The sequence below is a fragment of the Schistocerca piceifrons genome, chromosome 3 (genome assembly GCF_021461385.2).
Source record: "Schistocerca piceifrons isolate TAMUIC-IGC-003096 chromosome 3, iqSchPice1.1, whole genome shotgun sequence".
In the NCBI taxonomy this organism is placed as follows: Eukaryota; Metazoa; Arthropoda; class Insecta; order Orthoptera; family Acrididae; genus Schistocerca; species Schistocerca piceifrons.
The window spans coordinates 661,480,922-661,505,203 of NC_060140.1; the positions used below are offsets into that span (position 1 = coordinate 661,480,922).

The following is a 24,282-nucleotide window of genomic DNA, read 5'->3' on the forward strand; positions in this document are numbered from 1 at the left end:
TATAATGAAGTCTTATACCATATATTATTCAAATTGATTTCATATACTTTGTATCTGTGATTATGCTCCTCTTTTTGTTGAAGACCAAATACAGTTATAGATGTGGCCACTGTGTCAAGCATCCTCTCTCAGGAAGTATGATTTCCTAAAAGAGAGATAAAGATGACTCCTGCATGATGTAATGATTAATTTTAGATATTTTATGTTCACAGTAATTTCACAGAAAAAGTTATTTAAAGACTCACTTCACGTCAACATTACAATAGCTATTGCTTACCATCAACTTCATTCATTTTCTCAATATGTTTCACTACTTTCCTGAAAGACCATATTCAATTTATTGCATTATCCATATGCTAAAAGCTACCTGCAAGGTTTAGAAAAAATGACCGGGCGTAAAAGTGATATTATTTTTGACACCATCTACAATAAACACATCAATTTCATTGGTCAAAGAGCATTGATTCCATGTACATGAGACCATTGTGGCAAATCAAGTTCATTGTCAAGCTAAGCATGAAATCTTACGTTACTACTTGCAGCTTATGCTTTTACTCAGTCTGATGATGATGATGATGATGATGATGATGATGACTCACAAGTGTGTGAAAAATATTCAGAAGAAGATTTACTACTGATGCTGTGCATGGATTTTCGGGCTTTGTAAAGCATTTTTAACACTATGTGAGGAAGCTGAAGCTAATCAAATACCAGTATGCAGAACAATGATGGAGGCAGCAAGTCAAAATGAATTGTGTGAAAAATAAATTTATATGAACTTGATGATGCCATTTGATGTGTACCTATTTTACAGAATGTGTCAGTCGCCAAAAATGTGCTGAAAACAAGAGTATTTTCATAACACTGTAATATTTACTCATCTTATATATACAATAGTCATACATACATAGAATATTCACATTTTTTACCAACTGAATTGACTGCATCTTTTGATGATGATGTCAAAATTAATATCACTTTTACACAGCTCACTGGAAAATTAGCAGAAAGTGAATTTAATTATAAATTACCTACTGTTTATAAAAAGAATTCTGAATTCATTGCATACTAATTGTTATAGTACATAACTGTGCACTAATTGATGAAGTATGTAAGTACATAAGCACCACATCATCTTTGTTTCAGGTGCCAGCAGAGCTTCTAGATGAAGTGTACGTGCATATGATGGACAGTCACCCTGATGCACTCAATCAGCTTCTTAACAAACGTGCTGGGACAGATGAGTATGTATTATAGTATTATGAGAATAATTGTTTTAAGAAATATACATAATTAATAAAGGAAATTAATTAACTGGATACAGTTAATTTTTCCACACATTATAAAAAACTCCTCCAATATGGAAACAAATCTCCTTTTAAATTGGTAGGTCACTCTAAGGAACCTGCAAAGGGAGTACATATGATTACAATAACCAGACTCCTCACTCACATTTTATAATTAATAAATTCAGTCTTCATCTTGCACTGTACCATTATGATTTCTTTTTCAGTATTTATTTCTTAAAAAATAAGCTTTAGTTTCAAATTTTCATTAATATAATTCCACAACAAAGTTCATGAATAATATTTCCCAAAAGATTTATCATTTTACACTGCCAAACGAAACATTATAATGCCAAAATGTGCTGATTTCAGAGATAATGTCATCTATCAACAGCTGGGAAAGCTCTTTGCATATGTGCACATGAAGACCCTTCCCCCACCCACCCCACAGACTCACTCACTCACTCACACACACACACACACACACACTTTTTGTGATGGATAGTTCTCCTGCTCATTGACAAGGGTCAATTGAGTATCAGTCTTATAAACATTTTCCAGGACAATTTTATTTTGCCTATCATGTACATTGGCATGTAAATGTAAGAATCCGTAGGTCCCTTAAGAGGCTTCTATGAGATGTTCAGTTACAAACTTGACACAATATCTCTTTTTGCATTCTCTTGTAGAATAGGTACTTTCCCATCATAGTTGCACTGCCCTAGAAGATTATGTCACAGCACAGTACTGAGTGACAGTGAGTCAGCAGGGTGTTTCCAGAGGCCAGTCGACTGTCCAGTGCAGTGGTATGGGGATGTATTTGTATTTATTTGGTCCAGTAAATCTTACATGTACAGTACAGAACATCAGATTTGGACAAGTCAGTACAAATATATCTTCATGTTTACACCATGTTTTCTATGTATTAATTAATACATTTTACAGCTCTGACTTGTAATTAAATCACCGTAGCTATAAAATTACAACTGAAAATATGAATAAACTAATAGTAATAATTACAACATTTAATTGCTGTAAGTAGTCAAATTTGTACAATATTTTTGTAAGTGATAAAGAATGCAGCTTATACACGTAACATTAATATTCTTAAGTCTCAAAGAATTTGGAGAAACTCTTCCAGACAATAGAAAAAAATGCATTAATGGATATTCTTTTAATACTGCTTTATTTTTTGATCATTTATTGCTCTAATTTCTTTTGGCAATGTATTGTAAATAATATAACGATACTGTAATGTTCCTTTTTGGCACAAACTGGTTTTTATTTTGAGCATGTGAAAGTCAGTTTTCTGTTTTGTGGTGTGTTGATGCAGATTTTCATTTTGGAGGATGACACTAGAATTTGCTAATGCATATTTCTTAATAAACATTGCACTTTTAAAGATGTAAATACATGGAACAGGAAGTATACCCATCCATTTAAATAGTGGTCCACACGGTTTGTTCCTTTTTATTCCAGTCATGATTCTCACTATCCTTTTTTGCATCCTGATGAGTTTTAGGTAGGATGGCGAGTTACCCCAGAAAGTAATCCTATACTCCAGAATAGAATGTACAGTAGTGTAATAAACAGTCATTAGACTATTCTTATACAATAGTTTTCAAGCACTCTCATTAAACAGTACATGGTACTTTGTCTCTTAAATATATCAATGTGAGTATCCCATCTAAGGTTCTTGGAACCAGATCCCCAAAAATTTTGTATAAGCTACACTTGCAATATCTGTCAGATATCTACTTATCTATATATTGTTTCTCTTGGTGGTATGAAACTTTAACACTACCTTTTTTTCTGAATTTTCATAATACTAGCTAATGGTCCAGATTACTTGTCTGTAACATTTCTGCTGTCTTCCCACTGACCAGAATGCTTGCATTAGCTGCAAACTGGATAGTGCTATGATGCTGTTCAGTTAATGCTAGCCTATTTACATATATCAAAAATAGTACTGAGCCCATGGGTATGCCCTGCTTTACTTCTTTATAATCAGAATAGAGTCTGGTTGTTTTATTATCTTCTGAAAATGTATTTCTATGACTTTCTTGCAGCCAGTAAGACATGATCTAAGTCAGTTGTTAAGTGTACCTCTGATACCATTACTGTCAAGTTTCCGCAGCGATAAGATATCGTCAAGGTCTTAGATAGATCAAGTCATATGCCAGTTACTTTTTCTCCACTATCATTTATAGCCTGTGGAACTGCAGCTACTGTGTATGTGAACAGATGAGGGTCACATGAATGCCTGGTACCAGTTCTTCATCACCTACAGTGCTCCATGGTACCCATTGTGCCCTTTTAAGTGAGTGACTAATATTTATACCAATCAGCCTATAATAGTTGTAGTTACCTTTTGCGATCAACCAAGCCTTAGTACCAACATAACAAAGCAGTATTGCCTAATGTTACAATGACAAATTAGTCAGTCATCCAGATTTCTGCCCATGTAACTACTGAAAAGGTTGCTACCCCTCTTCAAGAATCATATGCTATTCTGTAGAAGTACAGGGTGGTTATAATTAAACTTTCAGTGCACGAGCCAAAGTAGACAGAAAACTATTTACTGTATGGGTACTCAACTTTGTAAGTGTGATGTTCAGACTGATAATGCAAGATTTGTGTTAGTGTCATGGCTTGGTGTTAGGCACCAGTACTGGTATGGCAGCAGTGGGTCGAAATATAAGCACAGTGTGCATTACAGTTGCAGACAGGCACCATGGGGCTGGACAAGATTGGCAGGGCTGTACTCACACAGCAATAGTGCTGCTGCTCTAGAGGAGTATTGACGCATTCAAGGAATATGGAGAGGCCCTCTTTCCACACCAGTGTTGAAGAACGTGATTTGGGAGTTCAAATTAACTGGCAATTTGGGAATCACTCCTGGGAGAGGCTGATGGCCAACTGCACCACAAATTGTTGAAGAAGTTACTGTTGGCACGGCTAAGAATGCTGGATGCAGTGTACAGTCTTCAAGCAGTGCATGAGCTGTGTGATGACAGCTGAACATTCCGTGATCCAACATACACCTGAAATGTTCTGGACAGTATTATAGTAATTTTTAGTGTGGTTCTAGGTTGTTATGGATACAGATTGTCATCAAATTAAGCAACATTTGTAACCTCAAAAGTAAACATGGTATGCAATTAAAAAATGTTACCCCATCATATGGAAATTAAAATGTTTCTTTTTTCAGTGGCTTATTCATTATTCCATTTTTGCATGTCCTTACAAATGTTTTCACTAGATTTCATGGGGGGGCCCCTCTTACTTTGTGAAAGTTTAATTGTAAAGACACTATATAACTATAAAAACTAGATCAACAATGAGTTTGACAAGAAACAGACATATACCTATAAAATCAATTGACATTTCCTATTAAAATTTTGTATGAAAATGCAGAGCATATCAATGTGGGAGAATAAGGTATTTGAGAATAACATAAGAGTGTGTAAAAAGTAGAAAATTGGAGTCATGGAATGAATTCTTCTAAAAATGTCATAGGGTGCGGGTTTCTTTATACTAAAAAAGGAGTGTAAAGGAGAGAATATAAAGCCTGCCTTGTATGTAACACAAAAAATATGGTTCCCTTATGTCCCTGTCAGTGAGTTCTCATTTCAGTTCTTGTTGATTATATTTGCTTAGTTGTCTTATAAAGCCTTTCAGTCACACTACTGTAGCTGTGCATTATCTGTCCATCTCAAATGTGTGAAAAGTGACTTTGTATGTTTGATTATTTTTCTTCTGGTTGAAAAAGGAATTTGCCTCATTTTTCATATTCTTTCATGTTAATTAGTATGAACATCTGCTACTTAATATGCACTGAAATTTGTTGTTCGTACTGCATAGCGTCCTGGATGATTTGGAGACACCCACTCAAGAAAGTGAGTCAACATCAACACCAAGAACACCAACAGCTGACGTTCTCGAGCTACATCTAGAAGAACCAGCAGAAGCATCGGAAGCACATGGAGTTATACGAAGAATGTGGTCTCGTGAAGAGTTTCTCCATGAAACAGCAGGCATGGGTGGACCAGATGTGGCAATGAGACCCAGGTTTGTTGCAGTTTAATTCCTATGACCCATTTATAATGAATTATATGTGTTTTAATAATTGCACATATTGTTTATTTAGATAACAAATGCAAAGAGATACTGTAGTACTTTTCTTCTGTGTGCACCATGTAGTGAGAATATATAAAACTTGGATAATACCATTTAATGGTGCATTTATTCAAATTTCTTGGAACTATGTTTTATTTTATACATATATTGTTTCTCAGACATAAAGAACGCACTCGAGAAAGACCTTCTAAGAAACGGTGGCGTGAGGAACCGCTGAAACACAATCGTCCAGCCGAAGGAGACAGCAGAAAATCTAGTGATGCCAGTGCAGTAAGTGGTGAAGGTACTGTCATCACTGCATCACTGAAGATTCCTGTCCCTGGATCACTAGGCATCGATGAGAGTGACATACCTTTCATTGAAGACAGTGGCTGCAGTGCATCCACAGATAGCCAGCAGGGAGCAGGTACAAAATATTATGTTTCTCATACTGCATACTTGCGTTGTCTGAACAAAACTAATTGCCAATGGGGAGAATATAAGATAAAGCAAAAGAGGTGTAGAAATTATTATGAATTCAGATTCTGTGGTAGGCCCCAGTAGTGCAGTAAATAAATGGAGGTGTACTAGGGTCCATTTTGCTTTCATTTATGTTCTTAATCTATTACAATGACCTTACAATGATATCTGCTCAAATATTTTAACAACAGATGATGACATTAGCATACTATATGGATCTCAAACCCAATAACACCACTCACAAACAAAATTGTGACTTAAAATGAGTTCATATGGTTTGCAGAAAACAGTGTAACTGTTAATTTCACAAAGACTCTGATATAAAACTTCAAGCTAATGACAGCCACTGCTGCCAGCAATAGACATTAATGATCACGCCATAAATCAAAAGTTATGTGTAAAATTCCTCTGTGTCCAGCTGAGTAAAGAGAAAATAGTGTCAGCACATAAACAAAACAATCAAGGCACTCAGATTAGCATGCTTTGCCCTTGGAAGCATCACACATTGTATTGGCATGCCCATACTTTCATCCCCCTTTGTCTCACGTAATTATTTTTGGTGTAATACAACTAAACTAAAGAAAGTAAACATCCAACAAATGTGAGCAACAAGAAAACTGTAGAGCAGATAATGACATATTATGCAGAGGACTCTTTAAATTCTTACACTACTTTGCAATTCATTTACTGCTTTAAGAAATTTATTGCTAATAATAAAAATCAGTTTCATTTGAATTGTGATTTACGCTACCAAAATACAAGACATAATAGCAACATCCATGTAAGTTTTTCCTTCCTGTTAAGGATTTAGTGTGGCTCTGTATTCTATACTCCATTCATTGTAAGAATAAACCTCATGTAAACATTACATTATGTATTCTTCCATATTTGTTGGAACCTCATTGGATTTCGTTTCACATGGAGCAGAAGCCAAGGTGTCTTGAGTACACTCAAGTATGATAATGAGGTACGTTTTATCCTCCGCATTACACATCAGCGATGATTCGGGGCAACAGCCTTACTGGCGCATTTAACTTGGACAGCAATGGTCAGGCAAGTGATCCATCTAAACTACAATGATGTGAACAGTTGGAGTAAGGATGTAAAACGAGACAAGCAGAGAACAATACAGCTTTGAATGTCATTTAATTTTTAAACAGAAGGAAATTATATACGGCAAAACTTTTGGGCAATACGCATCTTGCGTGATCTGATGGAAAACATGACATGTACTCTATCTTAGCTAACATATTATTGTAATTAAAAACAAGAGTCATGAAAATATATGACTTTAACAAATGTAATTTTTCTGCATGAGCTATGTGCGGCATAAGAGTGCACTACTGATTTCCCATGTAGTTAAATATTGGTGCCACTGTCGGTATTACAGTCTGTTGTCTGTTAATCTCTGAACTTCTACTATTTCAGACCCCAAAGAGTACATTTAAGTTCTGATACGTTAATAACAAGATCAGGAACATAGTCCCAAGCCATCGGTAAGTTCACATTACCTCTTCCTCTCTTTTGACTTGCCATTCTGCATTTTGCCATTGTTTGGCAGTGGCGTGTAGCAAAGCTTCATGCATTCGTTCCAGTATGCTTGGCAGCTTAAATGTCTTGTTATTTCTCGCGACAAATCCCTTAACTTGGTTCTAGATCAGTTCCACTGAGCTCAGGCAGCAGTGGTACGGTGACAACTCTATAAATGCAGCATTTGTACACTGTTCCTGATGCCATGAAAATTATTGTTTTCCATATTTCTAAGACGCTTATCACTCTGGCTTCTGTGAAACTACATGTGTCCTACAGAACAATGAGTATATTCAAGTAAAGAGTATTTGATTTTTCATTGACCTCCAAAAAAATTGATTCTGTAATGTTTTCTTAACTTCAGCTGTCTTTAACAATCTTTTATAAAATATCGATACTTACAAATATCTATTTGCAATGAAAACCAGATTTTGGCATGCAATATGTAATTAGAAACTAGAAGTCGTGCATTTTTTTTTGAAAAATGATGGTTAAATATGATTCAAATAACATATATTTGATGAATTTCATATTTAAATGATCTAGGTATTCAAACTGAAAAAAATGTATACCACAACGAGATTAGAAATATCACCCTGTCATCTACACGCCTCACATCCTACGACGGTCATGCATATTACTGAACTACAATTTCATAATTTGTACATAGCATTTCTCGAAAACCGTCAGAGTTGATTTTTCTCTGTTAGCTTGTGAAAAACATTAAGAATAACTTGTTTCTCATCATTAATCGTGTTCCGCACAAGTGTTTCACTACGAAGCAGGAAGCAGTGTCATTCATTTTCATAGTACATATTAACAGCAAGACTACTGGAGCACTAGTAGTGTTTATGGAGACTGTGACTCTACAGAATTTTTGAAATAAAAATTACGTAACTAAGTAAGAGTAAGAAAAATGTTGGTGCCTGTTAATACATCAGAATGTCTTAAAGTTTCATTTACAATGACACGGGACTCACATATCTAATACACAAGTTGGACCTACTTCCAACTGCGCAACATCACCAGTATACAAGAGTTAAGCCTGCTGACCAATCATCACACTTGTGTTTGTTTACATCAGGTTTATTCTTATCATGAATGAATTACAGCAAGAAAGTTTTCAATAAGTTTTTCATCTCACATGAAGGGAGGAATTGAGACTCACTACCAATTCTTAAGCCCAAAACACTGTGTTAGCTGTTCCTTCTACAGGTTATCTGATTATCTGTAATCTATTTATGAATATTCTTCTGAGCTGCATTACAAGTAACAATGTCCTTTGTAAATAGATGTCTATTCTTATGTACCATACATTATTATTCTGTGTTAAATATCATTAGGACATGAAAATACTAAACTTGTGATAGAAGATAAACAGAAGCTATTTAATTTAACTGAGGAAAAGCAATTTTTTCCAAAGTAGCAGCTTTCCTGGTAATTTTGCTATATTAAAGTAAGCAAAAATAGTTTATATCACTTTAATGACTTAATTATTTAAATAGCTTCTAACAGCTGTTTGGCTTTCTTAATGTATACCTTGTTTCATTCCATATCTTTGAAAGTACACCTTCAGGATGCATGTTTTGTGATATGCAATGCCACTGGGATTATGTCCTTGTCTTTTTCTGAGCTGCAATCCTCTTCTTTCAGCTCAGTGGACTCAGTCCTAGGAATTGATACCTATACATAGTGAATAACAATCATTGTGCAAAAATATTTTACTCTCAAGATGGACTTCATAACAAAACAACTTACGCTGGTTTATAAACAATGATTAAGATCTAAAACTGGATAGAATCATAAATATTACATTAACTTAATGTCTTAAATATGCAAACCTACAGAACATGAGGAAACCTTGATTCAAAGATAGAATAGCCGGCCATGACATAACAATCTACACATCTACATCTACCTAAAAACAAAGATGATGTGACTTACCAAACGAAAGCGCTGGCAGGTCGATAGACACACAAACAAACACAAACATACACACAAAATTCAAGCTTTCGCAACCAACGGTTGCTTCATCAGGAAAGAGGGAAGGAGAGGGAAAGACGAAAGGATGTGGGTTTTAAGGGAGAGGGTAAGGAGTCATTCCAATCCCAGGAGCGGAAAGACTTAGCTTAGGGGGAAAAAAGGACAGGTATACACTCGCACACACACCCATATCCAGCCGCACGTACACAGACACAAGCAGACATTAATGTCGATAGACACACAATAGTCAAGTATAGGTCGAACGAGTGTTTTGTAAGCCACCTCCTTTGTTGATGGACTACATTTTCTAAGGACTCTCCCAATGAATCTCAACCTGGCACCCGCCTTACCAACAATTAATTTTATATGATCATTCCACTTCAAATCGATCTGTACGCGTACTCCCAGATTTTTTACAGAAGTAACTGCTACCAGTGTTTGTTCCCCCATCATATAGTTATACAATAAAGGATCCTTCTTTCTATGTATTCGCAATACATTACATTTGTCTATGTTAAGGGTCAGTTGCCACTCCCTGCACCAAATGCCTGTCCGCTGCAGTACTTCCTGCATTTCGCTGCAATTTTCTAATGCTGCAATTTTCTGTATACTACAGCATCAACCGTGAAAAGCCGCATGGAACTTCCGACACTATCTGCTAAGCCACTTATATATATTGTGAAAAGCAATGGTCCCATAACACTCCCCTGTGGCACACCAGAGGTTACTTTAACGTCTGTAGACGTCTCTCCATTGAGAACAACATGCTGTGTTCTGTTTACTAAAAACTCTTCAATCCAGCCACACAGCTGGTCTGATATTCCGTAGGCTCTTACTTTGTTTATCAGGCGACAGTGCGAACTGTATCGAACGCCTTTCGGAAGTCAAGGAAAATGGCATCTATCTGGGAGCCTGTATCTAATATTTTCTGGGTCTCATGAACAAATAAAGCGAGTTGGGTCTCACACGATCACTGTTTCCGGAATCCATGTTGACTCCTGCAGAGTAGGTTCTGGGTTTTAAGAAATGACATGATACACGAGCAAAAAACATGTTCTAAAATTCTACAACAAATCAATGTCAGAGATGTAGGCCTATAGTTTTGCACATCTGCTCGACGACCCTTCTTGAAAACTGGAACTACCTGTGCTCTTTTCCAATCATTTTGAACCTTCCGTTTCTCTAGAGACTTGCGGTACACGGCTGTTAGATCGGGGGCAAGTTCTTTCGCGTACTCTGTGTAGAATCAAATTGGTATCCCGTCAGGTCCTGCGGACTTTCCTCTATGGAGTGATTTCAGTTGCTTTTCTATTCCTTGGACACTTATTTCGATGTCAGCCATTTTTTCATTCATGCGAGGATTTAGAGAAGGAACTGCAGTGCGGTCTTCCTCTGTGAAACAGCTTTGGAAAAAGGTGTTTAGTGTTTCAGCTTTACGCATGTTATCCTCTGTTTCAATGCCATTATCATCCCAGAGTGTCTGGATATGCTGTTTCAATCCACTTACTGATTTAACATAAGACCAGAACTTCCTAGGATTTTCTGTCAGGTCGGTACATAGAATTTTACTTTCGAATTCACTGAACGCCTCACGCTTAGCCCTCCTTACGCTAACTTTGACATCGTTTAGCTTCTGTTTGTCTGTGAGGTTTTGGCTGCATTTAAATTTGCAGTGAAGCTCCCTTTGCTTTTGCATTAGTTTCCTAACTTTGTTGTTGAACCATGGTGGGTTTTTCCCGTCCCTCACAGTTTTACTCAGCATGTACCTGTCTAAAATGCATTTTACGATTGCTGTGAATTTTTTCCATAAACACTCAACATTGTCAGTGTCAGAACAGAAATTTTCGTTTTGATCTATTAGATAGTCTGAAATCTGCCTCCTATTACTCTTGCTTAACAGATAAACCTTCCTCCCTTTTTTTATATTCCTATTTACTTCCATATTCAGGGATGGTGCAACGGCCTTATGATCACTGATTCTCAGTTCTGTGCGTACAGAGTCGAAAAGTTTGGGTCTGTTTGTTATCAGTAGGTCCAAGATGTTATCTCCATGAGTCGGTTCTCTGTTTAATTGCTCAAGGTAATTTTCAGATAGTGCACTCAGTATAATGTCACTCGATGTTCTGTCCCTACCACCCGTCCTAAACATCTGAGTGTCCCAGTAAATTGAACTCCACCTAAGACTATAACATGCTGAGGAAATTTATGTGAAATGTATTCCAGATTTTCTCTCAGTTGTTCGGCCACTAATGCTGCTGAGTCGGGAGGTCAGTAAAAGGAGCCAAATATTAACCTAGCTCAGTTGTTGAGTACAACCTCCACCCATAATAATTCACAGGAACTATCCACTTCTATTTCACTACAGGATAAACTACCACTAACAGCGAAAAACACGCCACCACCGGTTGCATGCAATCTATCCTTTCTAAACACCATCTGTGCCTTTGTAAAAATTTCGGTAGAATTTATCTCTGGCTTCAGTCAGGTTTCTGTACCTATTACGATTTCAGCTACGGTGCTTTCTATCAGTGCTTGAAGTTCTGGTACTTTAGCAACACAGCGAAAACACTTAAAAAAGTAAGAAACAAATATCACAGTTTTTGCAACTGTTAGAAAAAGATAAATGACAAGTGAAATAAATGATCCAATTAAGAACAAGAGGGATCAATGAAGATAAAAAATGTTGTAGAGTACATAATGAAATCCTGCAAGAACAAGCAACAAAAATTCTTAAAACACTTTATGCATTCATTTCTTTACCATTATTATTATTATTATTATTATTATTATTACTAATTCTGATATGGAATAATATATTGTTGGAACAGAAAAATCTGACATTCCTTCCCATTTTTTGAGATGGAGTAATTAATTTTTCAAAATTTTACTGACTGTTCACCAGTAACAACCTTCCGCATTGTGGTTTTTGTTTAAGAAAGAACTGTGTATTGTAAAACAGTTTTAAAGTAAAAAACAATAAGACTGTAGAGAATGAAGAATGAAAAGAAATTTCATTGACACTTGTAGAATGACATTAACTTTTTTTGTAAAATGTAAAAGGAAACAAAATCCACCACACAAATTTTCTCTCTCTCTCTCTCTCTCTCTCTCTCTCTCTCTCTGTAACACACACAGACAGACAGACACACACACACACACACACACACACACACATACAGTGTGCCAGTATTCCTATAGCTACAGAAGAGAGAGAGAGAGAGAGAGAGAGAGAACTTGTGTTTATGTGTGTGTGTTTTAAGGGAGGAGGGAAGAATTATTGCTTAAATGCCTCCGTGTGAGTTATAATTCTGTAATTAGTCTAAACTCTCATGATCAATATGTAGGTGATTGCAGTGGTAAGTAGACTTTCAAGCATCTGCCAGTTCAGTCTTTTATCACCTCCATGCACTCCCCCACAGGTAAGACAAACCTATGATGATTTGTGCTGCCCTAGACAAATTATAACACTGAAGTATGAGTTACTGATTCCAGTTGTGACTCACTGATATTGTAGTGATAAGATATTGCATTTTTTTGTTTTTTTTTATGAAGTGCAAAGTTTTACATTTCAGAGCATTTAAAGCAAGTTGTCAATATTTGTATCACTGTGAAATCTTCTCAAAATCTGTCTGAATATGTGTTCAGTTTTTTTAGGTAATACTTCATTACAGACAACTGTATCATCTTCAAAAACTTTGAGGCTACTATTAATAGTGTCTGTAATGTCATTGATGTATAACATGTACAGCAAGGATCTCGACACAGTTCACTGATACGTACCTTAAGTTACTTTTACATCTGATCCTCCCTACCAAGAAATGCTTTATCCAGCCACCAATTTTGATTGATACCTCATACAATTATACTTTCAGTAATAAGCTTAGGTGTGGTACTGAGTCAAATCCATCTTGGGAGCATTATACAGGGTGTCTCATTTAGCATGACCCTCTAAATAACTGTTTGTCCAGATGCAAATTACAAAATGTTTCAATCTTTAGCTGTCAGGGGGACATCAATCATCATGATTGACTTCATTGTAGCTTTGTTTTTTACAAAGATATGAACAGTGGTATGACTTTTTTAAATGGCATCCTGTAATTTTTTTTTTTTTTTTTTATTTTTTTTTTTTTTTTTTTTTATTTATTTATTTTGAGGCCAGGATCACAAACTCATCCACTTGCTGGAGTTGTCAGAAGACAAATGAAAACCAAGTAAAAACATAACACAAAATTGACTTTGAATCTCCTGAACCATTGCCCAGGAGTAGAATATTCAAAGGTGCTCAAAGAGGTGACCCTGGACACCAATAAACTGGTGCACTCGTTGAATGAAAGAATTATTTACTGCTTCCAGTGTTGCCTGCTGAAGAGAATGACAAGCAAGTACGATACGTTCCTGCATGTCCTCTGGAGTTGTTGGAATATCACGATATACAACGTCTTTAATCCATCCCCAAAGAAAAAAATTCCAGAGGATTTAAATCAGGAGAGCTATCAGGCCAAGTAATTGTTCCCCCTCAACCAATCCATCTGGCAGGATACCTTCGGTTCAGAACATGACGTGCACACAAGGCGTTATGTGCTGGACAACCATTGTGTTGATACCACATAAGCATTCTGGTTCTCACAGCACTTCATTGGAGGAGAAAGAATTCATCTGAGGAAGTTGGCATACACTGTGCTGTTTAGACTACCATTGATGAAATAAAGGCCAATAATTGTAGTACCAAGCATCCCACACCAGACATTAACTCTCCATTGGCGCTGATGTTCCACCTGTCTAAGCTGTCGTGGTTTGTTGCTGGACCAATAATGCATGTTCCTTGTATTTACCTGTCCTTTGTTTGAGAAGGAACATTCATCGGTAAATAGAACATTGGAGAAGAAGTTCAGGTTGGTGAGCATTTTCTGCTGTGCCCACTGACAGAACTGTACATGATTCTGGAAATCATTCCCATGCAATTTTTGATGAAAGTGTACATGGTAAGGATGGAACTGGCGACGTGTAAGAATATGATGCGCACTGGTTTTAGGAATGCCAATCTCATATTCAAGCTGTTGTGTGCTCACATGTGGATTCATAGCAATGAAAGTGGGAACAGTATCTTTGGCAACTTCGTCTGTGCTTATGATATGACGATTGCATTGTCGTGGGTTGAAACTTCCCTTTTCCTGAAGCGTAGCAACAAGACGAGAAAACATCCATCGGGAAGGTTGTTTCTTGTCAGGATATCGCTCTCTGTACAGTTCTGCTGCCTGTGTAGCATTTCACCTACCTTCAACAACAGTAATAAAAGAAACGTTATGTCAATGCAGTTTGTAGGAAGGACAGCCTTTACTGTATGCCTACTCTACTCAACAGTATTGAAAAGGACTAAAGTACTGTACTAAATGTACCCGTACATAAGAAAACAATATAGAAATTACTGTTCTGCTAACTCACATTCCCCATAGATGAGTAGCCTTTCTACCTTCTCCTCATTGGTGTACATTCTACTCACACAACTCTTCAACTGATGATGGTTGACGGAATGACGGGTATGTTTACATTTGTTCTCTGTCAACGTCAGCACATGGATGTGTTCCATTGCCCCGAGTACCTGCACTAAGCGCTGTGAGCGTCAACATCTATGTTGCGTTAGGTAATTAATAATGTTGTGTTTCAATGAATGGTACACTGTGATACATTTCTGAATAGGTCTTTAGGAGAGGCAATGCATTACTGAATAAAAAAATACAGGATGCCATTTAAAAAAGTCATACCGCTGTTCATATCTTTGTAAAAAACAAAGCTACAATGAAGGCAGCCATGCTGATTGACAATGAAGGCAGCTATGCTGATTAATGTCCCCCTGACAGCTAAAGAACATTTGCTTGAAACATTTTGTAATTTGCATCTGGACAAACAGTTATTTAGGGTGTTCAAGATAAATGGGACACACTGGATATGTTAATGAAAATAAATGTAGACCATTGGACTTGGTTAGTTGTTTAGGTATTCATATTTTTCAAGTAGGACTTTCTCCTAATTATACTTCATGCAATGAAAAATAGTAACCTACTATTTTTGCTGAAAATTTTGGTGGTGCATTTCACCTAATGAAATGGACAAAGCTCTTTTAATGCTATCACATACACAAGGACAGGGAACAAACCATTAAAATGTGATACCTGTAAAACTCATACCCTGTATGATTTTAAATGACATGGAATAAAAAAAGGTTGTCAGCCTGTGATAACATATGCTGTCTTCAAGTAACTGATAATCAGTGTGAATTTTGTTCACTTATAAAAAAAGATAGAGCCTGAAATATGATAATCAATGCACAGACTGCTCTGAAACGTAGATATTTATTTACTACAGTAACGTATTTTGCAAAGACTGAAATTTCAGGCTAATTTTTTTAATTTTATGGAAAATTTAGATAGTTTTTGAACAGAAAATAATCATTATATCAAAAGGAAAATTCACTTTAAAAAAATTATGATGAGGAAGCCCAGCATCCAAGGTAGTACTTGTGACTGCTTTCATAACTGATGTTCTTAATCATAGTTGATCTTTTATGTTACGAAGTTATTATTTTATCAAATTCCTAAACAAGAACCAGTTACCATACAATGTATGTGTAAATAACAATATTTCCAAATCATATAAATATAAAGATAAGTACAAACAAAAATTTTTATTTTTAATTACACTTTCAGACTGAAAAAGAAAAGCATCCAGAAGAAATGGTCAGATGTCAATGTTACTTTGTACACTTACGCACCATTGGTAGTTATGTAAATGATTAGAGTTACAGTTATCTGTGATATGTGGAATGGCCACCAGAGTGCATTAATGTTATTCATGTTTGGTGTTCTTACCAGGCCTGGTACAGCATCAGATAATCAGTGATCACTGTGTAGGACATGGACACACTACATACCCATATGAGTCAGCTTTATCAGTACTTGACAGAGTTTGTAAGGGGGCTCATTGTGGATATTCATTTTGGTGATTGATCAAACTGTGTGATCTCCAAATTTGTAGGGTTTTAGGACAGCTGCCCGATATGCATGTGAATGCAAGGGCAGGCACACTTCTGGTGTGGGGAGCCATTGGGTATGACTACAGGTCACAACTAGTAGTGACAGAGAATTCTGTTTCATAACAACATGTCACAGCTGATCACAAAATGGCACATCATGGAATACTGTGTCCTCATGTGTTATCTCTCAGGCTGCAGCATAGTGGTGCCAGCTTTCAACAGGATAATGCTCTTTGACACTTAGCATGTCTGTGAATGGACTGTGTGATGTTAACGCTCTCTTATCGCCAGCTAGATCCCCCCGTCTGACCCTGGTAGAAAATGTGTGGGATCAGCTAAGAGGTCAACTTCATCTCAGTGCCAGTATTTAGGACTTCAAGGACAAATTACAATTGTTGGCCAGCTTGCTTAGGAGAGGATACAGCAGCTTCATGACACCCTTGCCATCTGAAACAGGACATGCATCCAAACCAGAAGCGAATGCAACATCATACTGATAAGTGGGCTCATACTGCCAATTTCATTGCAAATTTGACTCGATACTGACAAGTGGGCTCATACTGCCAAGTTCGTTGTAAATTTGACTCGATATTGCAACCACTAAAATAACATCAGATTCATTCCCAACCCATGAAGTTTCATTTTGTTTCCTCTTCTTCGTCTGGGTGCTTCACTTTTTCTTCCAGGGAATGTAAAACAGAAATCATTTCCCCATTAAAGAAAATGGAGAGCAATTCTACGTATTGTATCTGCGTGTAGGATCATGTTGAAAGTGTTACAAACCGTAGGTCATTCAAAAGGTTCCCTCTCACTGTCATCATTATGTTACATTGTCTCTATATAGAAAATCTGTAAAGAATGCTACAACAAATTTTAATCATGCTTGAAGCTAAATAATCAGACTATTGTGCTGGAGATTCACAATAGTTGCTGTCGTCATCACCACACCTAATTTTGACTACTTATTACATTGTCATATTATTGTTCGTGTTTCCTGCGACGATTTTTCCATTTGTGCAATAAATCTTCATGCACAATATACATTAAGAAAAACTGAAGGATCTTGTCTTCTCACTCATTCATTCATTAACTCATTTACAAATCATGCATGAAGTTAAATGACAAGACTGTTGTGTTGGAGATACATAACAGTTGCTGTTGTCATTGCCCGACCTAATAACTACTTGTTACTTTGTTGAATTATTGTGCATGTCTCCTGCAGTGATGTTACCATTTGTGCAGTAAATCCTTATGCATAATACACATTAAGAAAAACTGAAGGATCTTGCCTTGTCAGTCATTCGTGCATTCATTCATTCATTTATTTACACAAAGTGTTCTGTAATCCCCGTCACGAAGGAGAATCTTCAGGGATCTGGAATGGGTCAAGTTACACATCAAAAGGCAAAGCAGCCACTGTAGACTTCTCCTATTAGTGTACTAATTACAAATTATTACAAGTACTTACCTACCAACATTGCTGTTTAAGAAAGGCTTAGTGCCATAACCTTAATCGTATAGTCTACATTTTAATCATGCTTGAAGCTAAATAACCAAACTATTGTGCTGGAGATACACAATAGTTACTGTTGTCATTACCACACCCAATCACAACTTATTACATTGTCAAATTATTGTGCATGTTTCCTGCAATGATTTTTTTTCCATTTGTGAATACTTTGATTTTAACACAAGCATTTCCATCATTTGAAAATCACCATATAGCCAAAACTGTTCAGTAATATCCTGAAGCCAAAATATAGGAATATTATAATTGAGCCAGTGAAGGCCAGATGGCAGAATATTATCATGCAGAAAAGATTTTGAGAACTATCTCTACATTATGGGAATTATTTCTACATTACTTTACATATGAATATTAGGAGAGGAAAAAAAGGACAAAGTCTCTTCTCCTTCTCACATATTACTCAGATACTGTTTTCATCTTTCACCCACTTGTTTCTTGGCCACAGTTGTCCACCGACAAACTGTGGCCAAGAAACAAGTAGACCACTTTGTTGCTTAGCACGTTGATTATGATAATTTTATCCCCCTGTGTTTTCAGTTATTCTTAGGAATAATTTATTGAATTTAGTGGCCAGTGATTTGAATTTAATATTGTATCTTATTTTCGCTGCTATCAGGAAGTTAAGCAAGAGAAAATCCAGGATGGAATGTAACTATATCACGAAAAGGAAAGTTGCCACTCACCGTATAGTGCAGATTCTGAACCACATCCATAGGCACAACAAAAATTCTTTACAAATAAGCTTTCATCCAGCAAGGCCTTTGTCAAAAATAGACAACAAACACACTCACACAAACACAACTCACACAGACGAGTGCAGTCTCTGACAACTGAAGCCACACTGCAAACAGCAGCACCAGTCCATGATGGGAGTGGCGACTGATTAGGGGTAAGGGGGAGGCTCTGGGGTGGGGAGGGGGAGGGAGAGTAGGATAGAGGTGGGGGACAGTGAAGTGCTGCTGGGCAGTACACAGGGACAAGATGGAGAGAGGGTAGGGCAGCTATGTGCAATCTGGAGGTCAGACAGATGGCTGTGGCAAGGGGGAGGGGGGGGGGGGGGAGTGTTAGTAGAACAGGAGAGAAGTAAAAAGCCTGAGTCCAGGAGGGTTACAGGAACATAGTATATATTGCAGGGAGAGTTCCCATCTGCGCGGTTCAGGAAAGCTGGTGTTGGTGGAAAGGATCCATATTGCACAGGCTGTGAAGCAGTCAGTGAAATGAAGGGTGTCGAGTTGAGCAGCATGCTCAGCAACAGGGTGGTCCACTTGTTTCTTGGCCACAGTTCATCGGTGACCATTCATGCAGACAGACAGCTTGTTGGTTTGTATTGCCCACATAGAATGCAGCACAGTGGTTGCAGCTTGGCTTGTAATTCACATAACTGGTTTCACAGTAGCCCTGTCTTTGATGGGATGCATGATGCTTGTGACTGGACTGGATTAGGTGGTGGTGGGAGGATGTATGGGACAGATCTTGCATCTAGGTCTATTGCAAGGATATGAGCCAGGAGGTAAGTTTGAGAGGGACCACTCATCACTGCAGATGCGAAACCATGGGTGGCTAGACAGTATGGAAGGGACTTCTTTCCTGGTACGGAAAAGGTGGTAGCTGTCAGAAGCACAGGTACTGCTGGTATTTAGTTGGTTTCATATGGACAGATGTACTGATGAAGCCATCTTTGAGGTGGAGATCAACATCTAGGAAGGTGGCTTGTTGGGTTGAGTAGGACCATGTGAAGCAAATGGAACAGAAGCTGTTGAGGTGTTGGAGTAATGTGGATACAGTGTCCTCACCCTCCATCCAGATCGCAAAGATATCAGCAATGAATGTGAACCGGGTGTGGTGTTGAGGGGTTTAGGATTCCGGGTATTTGGGAAGGATTCCTTTAGATGGCCCATGAATAGGCTGGCATAGGATGGTGCCATGCAGGTGCCCATAGCCATACCCTGGAGTTGCTTGTAGGTAATGCCTTCAAAGGAGAAGTAATTGTGGGTGAGGATATAGTTGGCCATGGCAATAAGAAGGAGGTTGTTGATTTTCAATCCATTGGGCATTGGGAAAGGTAGTGTTTGATAGTGGTAAGGTCATGGGCATTAGGGATGTTAGTGTGAAGGGTGGTGGCATCAATAGTGACAAGCAGAGCACTGTGTGGTAAGGCACAGGAACTGTGGAGAGTCGGTGGAGGAAATGGTTGGTATTTTTTATATAAGAGGGTAGGTTTTGGGTGATAGATTGTGAAGGTGTTGGTCTATGAGAGCAGATGATGATGTTGATGAGGATTTGGGTTGAGAGGGCACTCAAAATCATGGTCATCAGCACACTGATGAAAAGTCAGCATGCAAATCTCTTGGGGTGGGGATGAAGGCTGTCCCCACATGTGGAGCAGCTTATAATGTATTAATGTCTGTTGCCCTTTCCCAGAAATTTAGGGATGAGGCCTGACAGTTCACAAAATTTCACCCGGTATCTGCGAGGATGATGGGCAGATTTCCAGTGAGACTGAGGGCTGCCCTAATATCAGTATGTAGGACACGTAGCCACAATATGCTGAACTGAAAGTGGCATGCCACAAACTTCACAGAATGGTGGTTCCTCCCGCCAGAGGGGGAAGCCATGTGTTAAAGGGCTATACCCGATGTGCAGTCTGGTAAGCAGAACCTCCTTCCAGCGGCGAGGCTGACATGAAGTCCACCATGCCCATGTGGTCAATTTGAGCGACCACAGTTTGTTGTCTGTCACGTGCAGCCATTCAGTCCCCCACTGACGTATGATTCATCTGTCAGAAAATGAGATTATGGCGTGCAACGGGATGGGACATTGATGGACAGCACTCTCCCAACTTGCTTCCTTGATGGTTTTGTCGGCCATGCCATTGCCCTGTATCCCAATGTGACCAGGTACCCAGCAAAAGATGACCTCCTTGCCAAGGTGTTGGATCCACTGTAAGGATTTGAATCAGCAGGTCTGTATGCATTTGGTGAAGCGTTTGCAGTGCACTATGAGAGTCGGAACAGACAAGAAATCTTGTACGGTGATGTCTGTGAACCCTCTCCAGTGCCACCAGAATGCCATATAATTCCACATCATAATTTGTAAATTGTTCTGGAAGATGCACTTTAAAATCCCTATCAGGGAAAACAGCAGAACAACCAAGAGCATTCTCTAGCTGAGATCCATCTGTATAAACAATGATAAAACTGTGATATGCACTTAAAATGGATGGAAACAAAGTTGTAAAAACAAAATCTGGAGTACAAGTTATCTTGTACTGTTTCAAGCTTAAAATCACTTTGGGCCTCTGAAAACACCAAGGCGGCAATGCGTTCCATCACTGCACGAGAGCAGAGATTATGTCAGTGGGGGTACTGTAACTGGCTACAATGGGGTATCATGGGTGCTTGGGTTTATGGACTTTAGGAAGCATGTGGAAGGTAGGAGTAAGGGGAGTGGTAGGGGTGAGCAGAGAGACGGACTCTGGGGAGAGGTTCTGGGATGGGCCTAAGGATTTGATGAGTGACTAGAGATCCTGCTGTATTTCTGGAATGGTGTCATTGTGCCAAGGTTTTTAGATGGATATATCTGACAGCTGGCAACTCTGTCAGGTAATCCTTGCGGCTCAACACAGCAATGGTGGAGCCTTTATTCGCAGGTGTGATTATAAGGTTGGTATCAGTTTTGGATGGTGGGCTGCAGTTCATTCTGTGGATGTAAGGTTAGTTTGCATATTGAGGGATTTGGGGAATGATGGTGAGACAAGGTTCAAAGTTACAAATTCTGGAAAGTTAACAGGGGGTGACTTGGAGGTATTGGGCATGGATCATGGTTGGATTGGGGAGTGAACTGAGTGAGGCAGGGTTCAACATTGGCCTTTTATTGAGTCTCGTTGGTAGGGTTGTTGACGAAAAAGTGTTTCCACTGTAGGGACCAGGAGAAGGAGAGGTCTTTAACCAAGTCCTGCATGATTGAATTTGAGTGTGGCTAAAGGTGCCTTTGGAAAGGACTGATATTTCTGTGGGGCTAAGGCTTTTGGATGAAAGATTCATCACTGGGTATCAGGTCTGTTTTAGGTTCTGGATTCTGTGTGGTGGTGGCAGGGAGTTTTGGAGGGTGGGGTAAACGTAGTAGGTCTGCAAGACAGGGTTTGTCAGCTATGAGAGGACATGGGGGAAGTTTGGAGGTTGTTGTAAAGGTGGTGGACAGTGGTACTCCAAGGCAGGAATGGGAAGTGTGAAGGGTGGAGAATTTTTTGAGGTGGCAATGTCATGTTTTCTCTAGTTCCTCTGAACAAATGGAGGTGACTGTAGAAGAAGGGCTGGCAGCCAGAGATGGGTAATTTTATGGTAAGGCCATTTTTGGGGATTCCATGAGCCAAGCAACAATGCAGGAAAAATATGTGGGACAAGGTTCTGGCTAGGGATAAGGGAACTTTCCTGTATTGACATAGATGGAAGAAGCAAGGATCCTTGGTGGTGGAAAAAATGCAAAAAATTATGTAAAATTTTTTCTGCTACCATGGATCCTTGCTCCTTCCAACTTAATCAATATAGAAAAATTTCCTTATCCCTAGCCAAAACCAAGTCCCACATTTCTTTCCTGCATTGTTGCTTGGCCCATGGAATCCCTCCAAATGGCCTTACCATCAAATTACTCACCTCGAGCTGCCAGCCCTCCTTCCACAATGATCTCCATCTGATCAGTTTCTGCCAATCTTTAACCCTCACCAACATAGTCCTGAAAAACCATATCAACGAAGCACAAACCTCCTTGCAGTACCTTCTGTCCATCTCCAAAATTATGCTGCTGTGCATTCCCAAACTCCTGTGATTGAAACTCTTGCCCTCCAGGGACTAGAACAGCATGCACCACACTACTTCAAAAAACTCTCCACCCTGCTCGCTTCCTACTCCCACCTTGGAGTACCACTATCCACCACATCTACAACAGCCTCACACACCCCTCATAGCTAACAAACCCTGTCTTAAGCAGACCTACTACATTTACCCTGCCATCCAAAACTCCCTCTCTCCACCACACAGAATCCAGAACCTTAACAGACCCAAAACCCGATCATTAACCTTTCCTCCAGAAGTCTTAGCCCCACAGAAATATCAGTCGTTTCAAAAGGTCTCACCTATTGTCCCACTCCCAAATTCAATCAGGCAGGATGCGTTAAAAACCTTCTCTCCTTCTCCTGGTCCCTACAGTGGAAACACCCCCTCGCCAACAACCCTACCAATCAGACTCAGCCAAAGACCAATGTTGAATCCTGCCTCACTCAGTTCACTCCTCCATCCAACCATGATCCACCCTCAAAGCCCCCAAATCATCCCCTGTTAACTTTCCAGAATTTCTTAACCTCGAGCCCCTTGCCACAGCAATGTTCCCCAAATCCCTCAACATGCAAACTAACCTTACATCTGCAGAAAGAACTGCAGTCCACCATCTAGAAACTGATCCTGATCTTATAATCCTACCTGCAGACAAAGGCTTCACCACTGTTGATTTGAACTGCAAGGATTACCTGGCAGAAGGACTCTGCCAGCTGTCAGGTATCTCCACCAACAAACCTTGGCACTATGACCCCATTCCAGAAATACAGCATTATCTCCAGTCACTCACCAAATCTTTAGGCCCATCCATAAACCCAACCACCCAAGAAGCCCCATTGTAGCCGGTTACTGTGCCCCCACTGAGAATCTCTGCAGACCAACACTTTCAACCTATTATCCAGAACCTACCCTTGTATATAAAAGATATCAATCATTTCCTGCACCGACTCTCTACAGTTCCATCAGCTTTTCTGAATTGCACAGGTGGGAACTTTCCCTGCAATATATCCTATATTCCCGTATCCCTCCTGGCCTCAACTTTCGTTAGTCATTGCACTTACCCATCCACCCCTTCCCATTTCCCATTCCAGCACTACACAGCCCTCATTCCACCATTGCACTCAGACATTTTACTTGCCTCTTTTTCTGCAACCCCCACCTCTCTCATGCCCTCCATCTAACCTCCCAACTGCACACAGTTATCCTACCCTCTCTCCACATCATCCCTGTGTGCTCTCCAGCAGCACTCAGCACTTCACTGTCCCCCACCCCTACCCTGCTATCCCTTACCCTCCCCACCCTAGCCTCCTCCTTACCCCCACACAGTCACCATTCCATTCAAGCACTGGTGCTGTTGCTCGCAGTGGAGTTGTCAGAGAGTACAGTCATGTGTGTGAGTCGCATTTTGTGTGTGTGTGTGTGTGTGTGTGTGTGTGTGTGTGCGTGTGCGTGTGAGCGCATGCTACTCATGTATTTTTGACGAAGGCCTTGCTGCAT

The 24,282-nt window shown here is 39.0% G+C and overlaps 1 protein-coding gene across 1 annotated transcript in view; it reads left to right on the forward strand.

Moving 5' to 3' along the window:
• The window catches only part of LOC124788950, a 462,645-nt gene that overhangs the window by 419,086 nt on the left and 19,277 nt on the right, over positions 1 to 24,282 (forward strand). Inside the window, exons 9-11 of the mRNA XM_047256237.1 lie at positions 1,147 to 1,244; positions 5,151 to 5,357; positions 5,585 to 5,832. Coding sequence (XP_047112193.1) covers positions 1,147 to 1,244; positions 5,151 to 5,357; positions 5,585 to 5,832 — 553 coding nt within the window. The remainder of the gene's footprint in view (positions 1 to 1,146; positions 1,245 to 5,150; positions 5,358 to 5,584; positions 5,833 to 24,282) is intronic.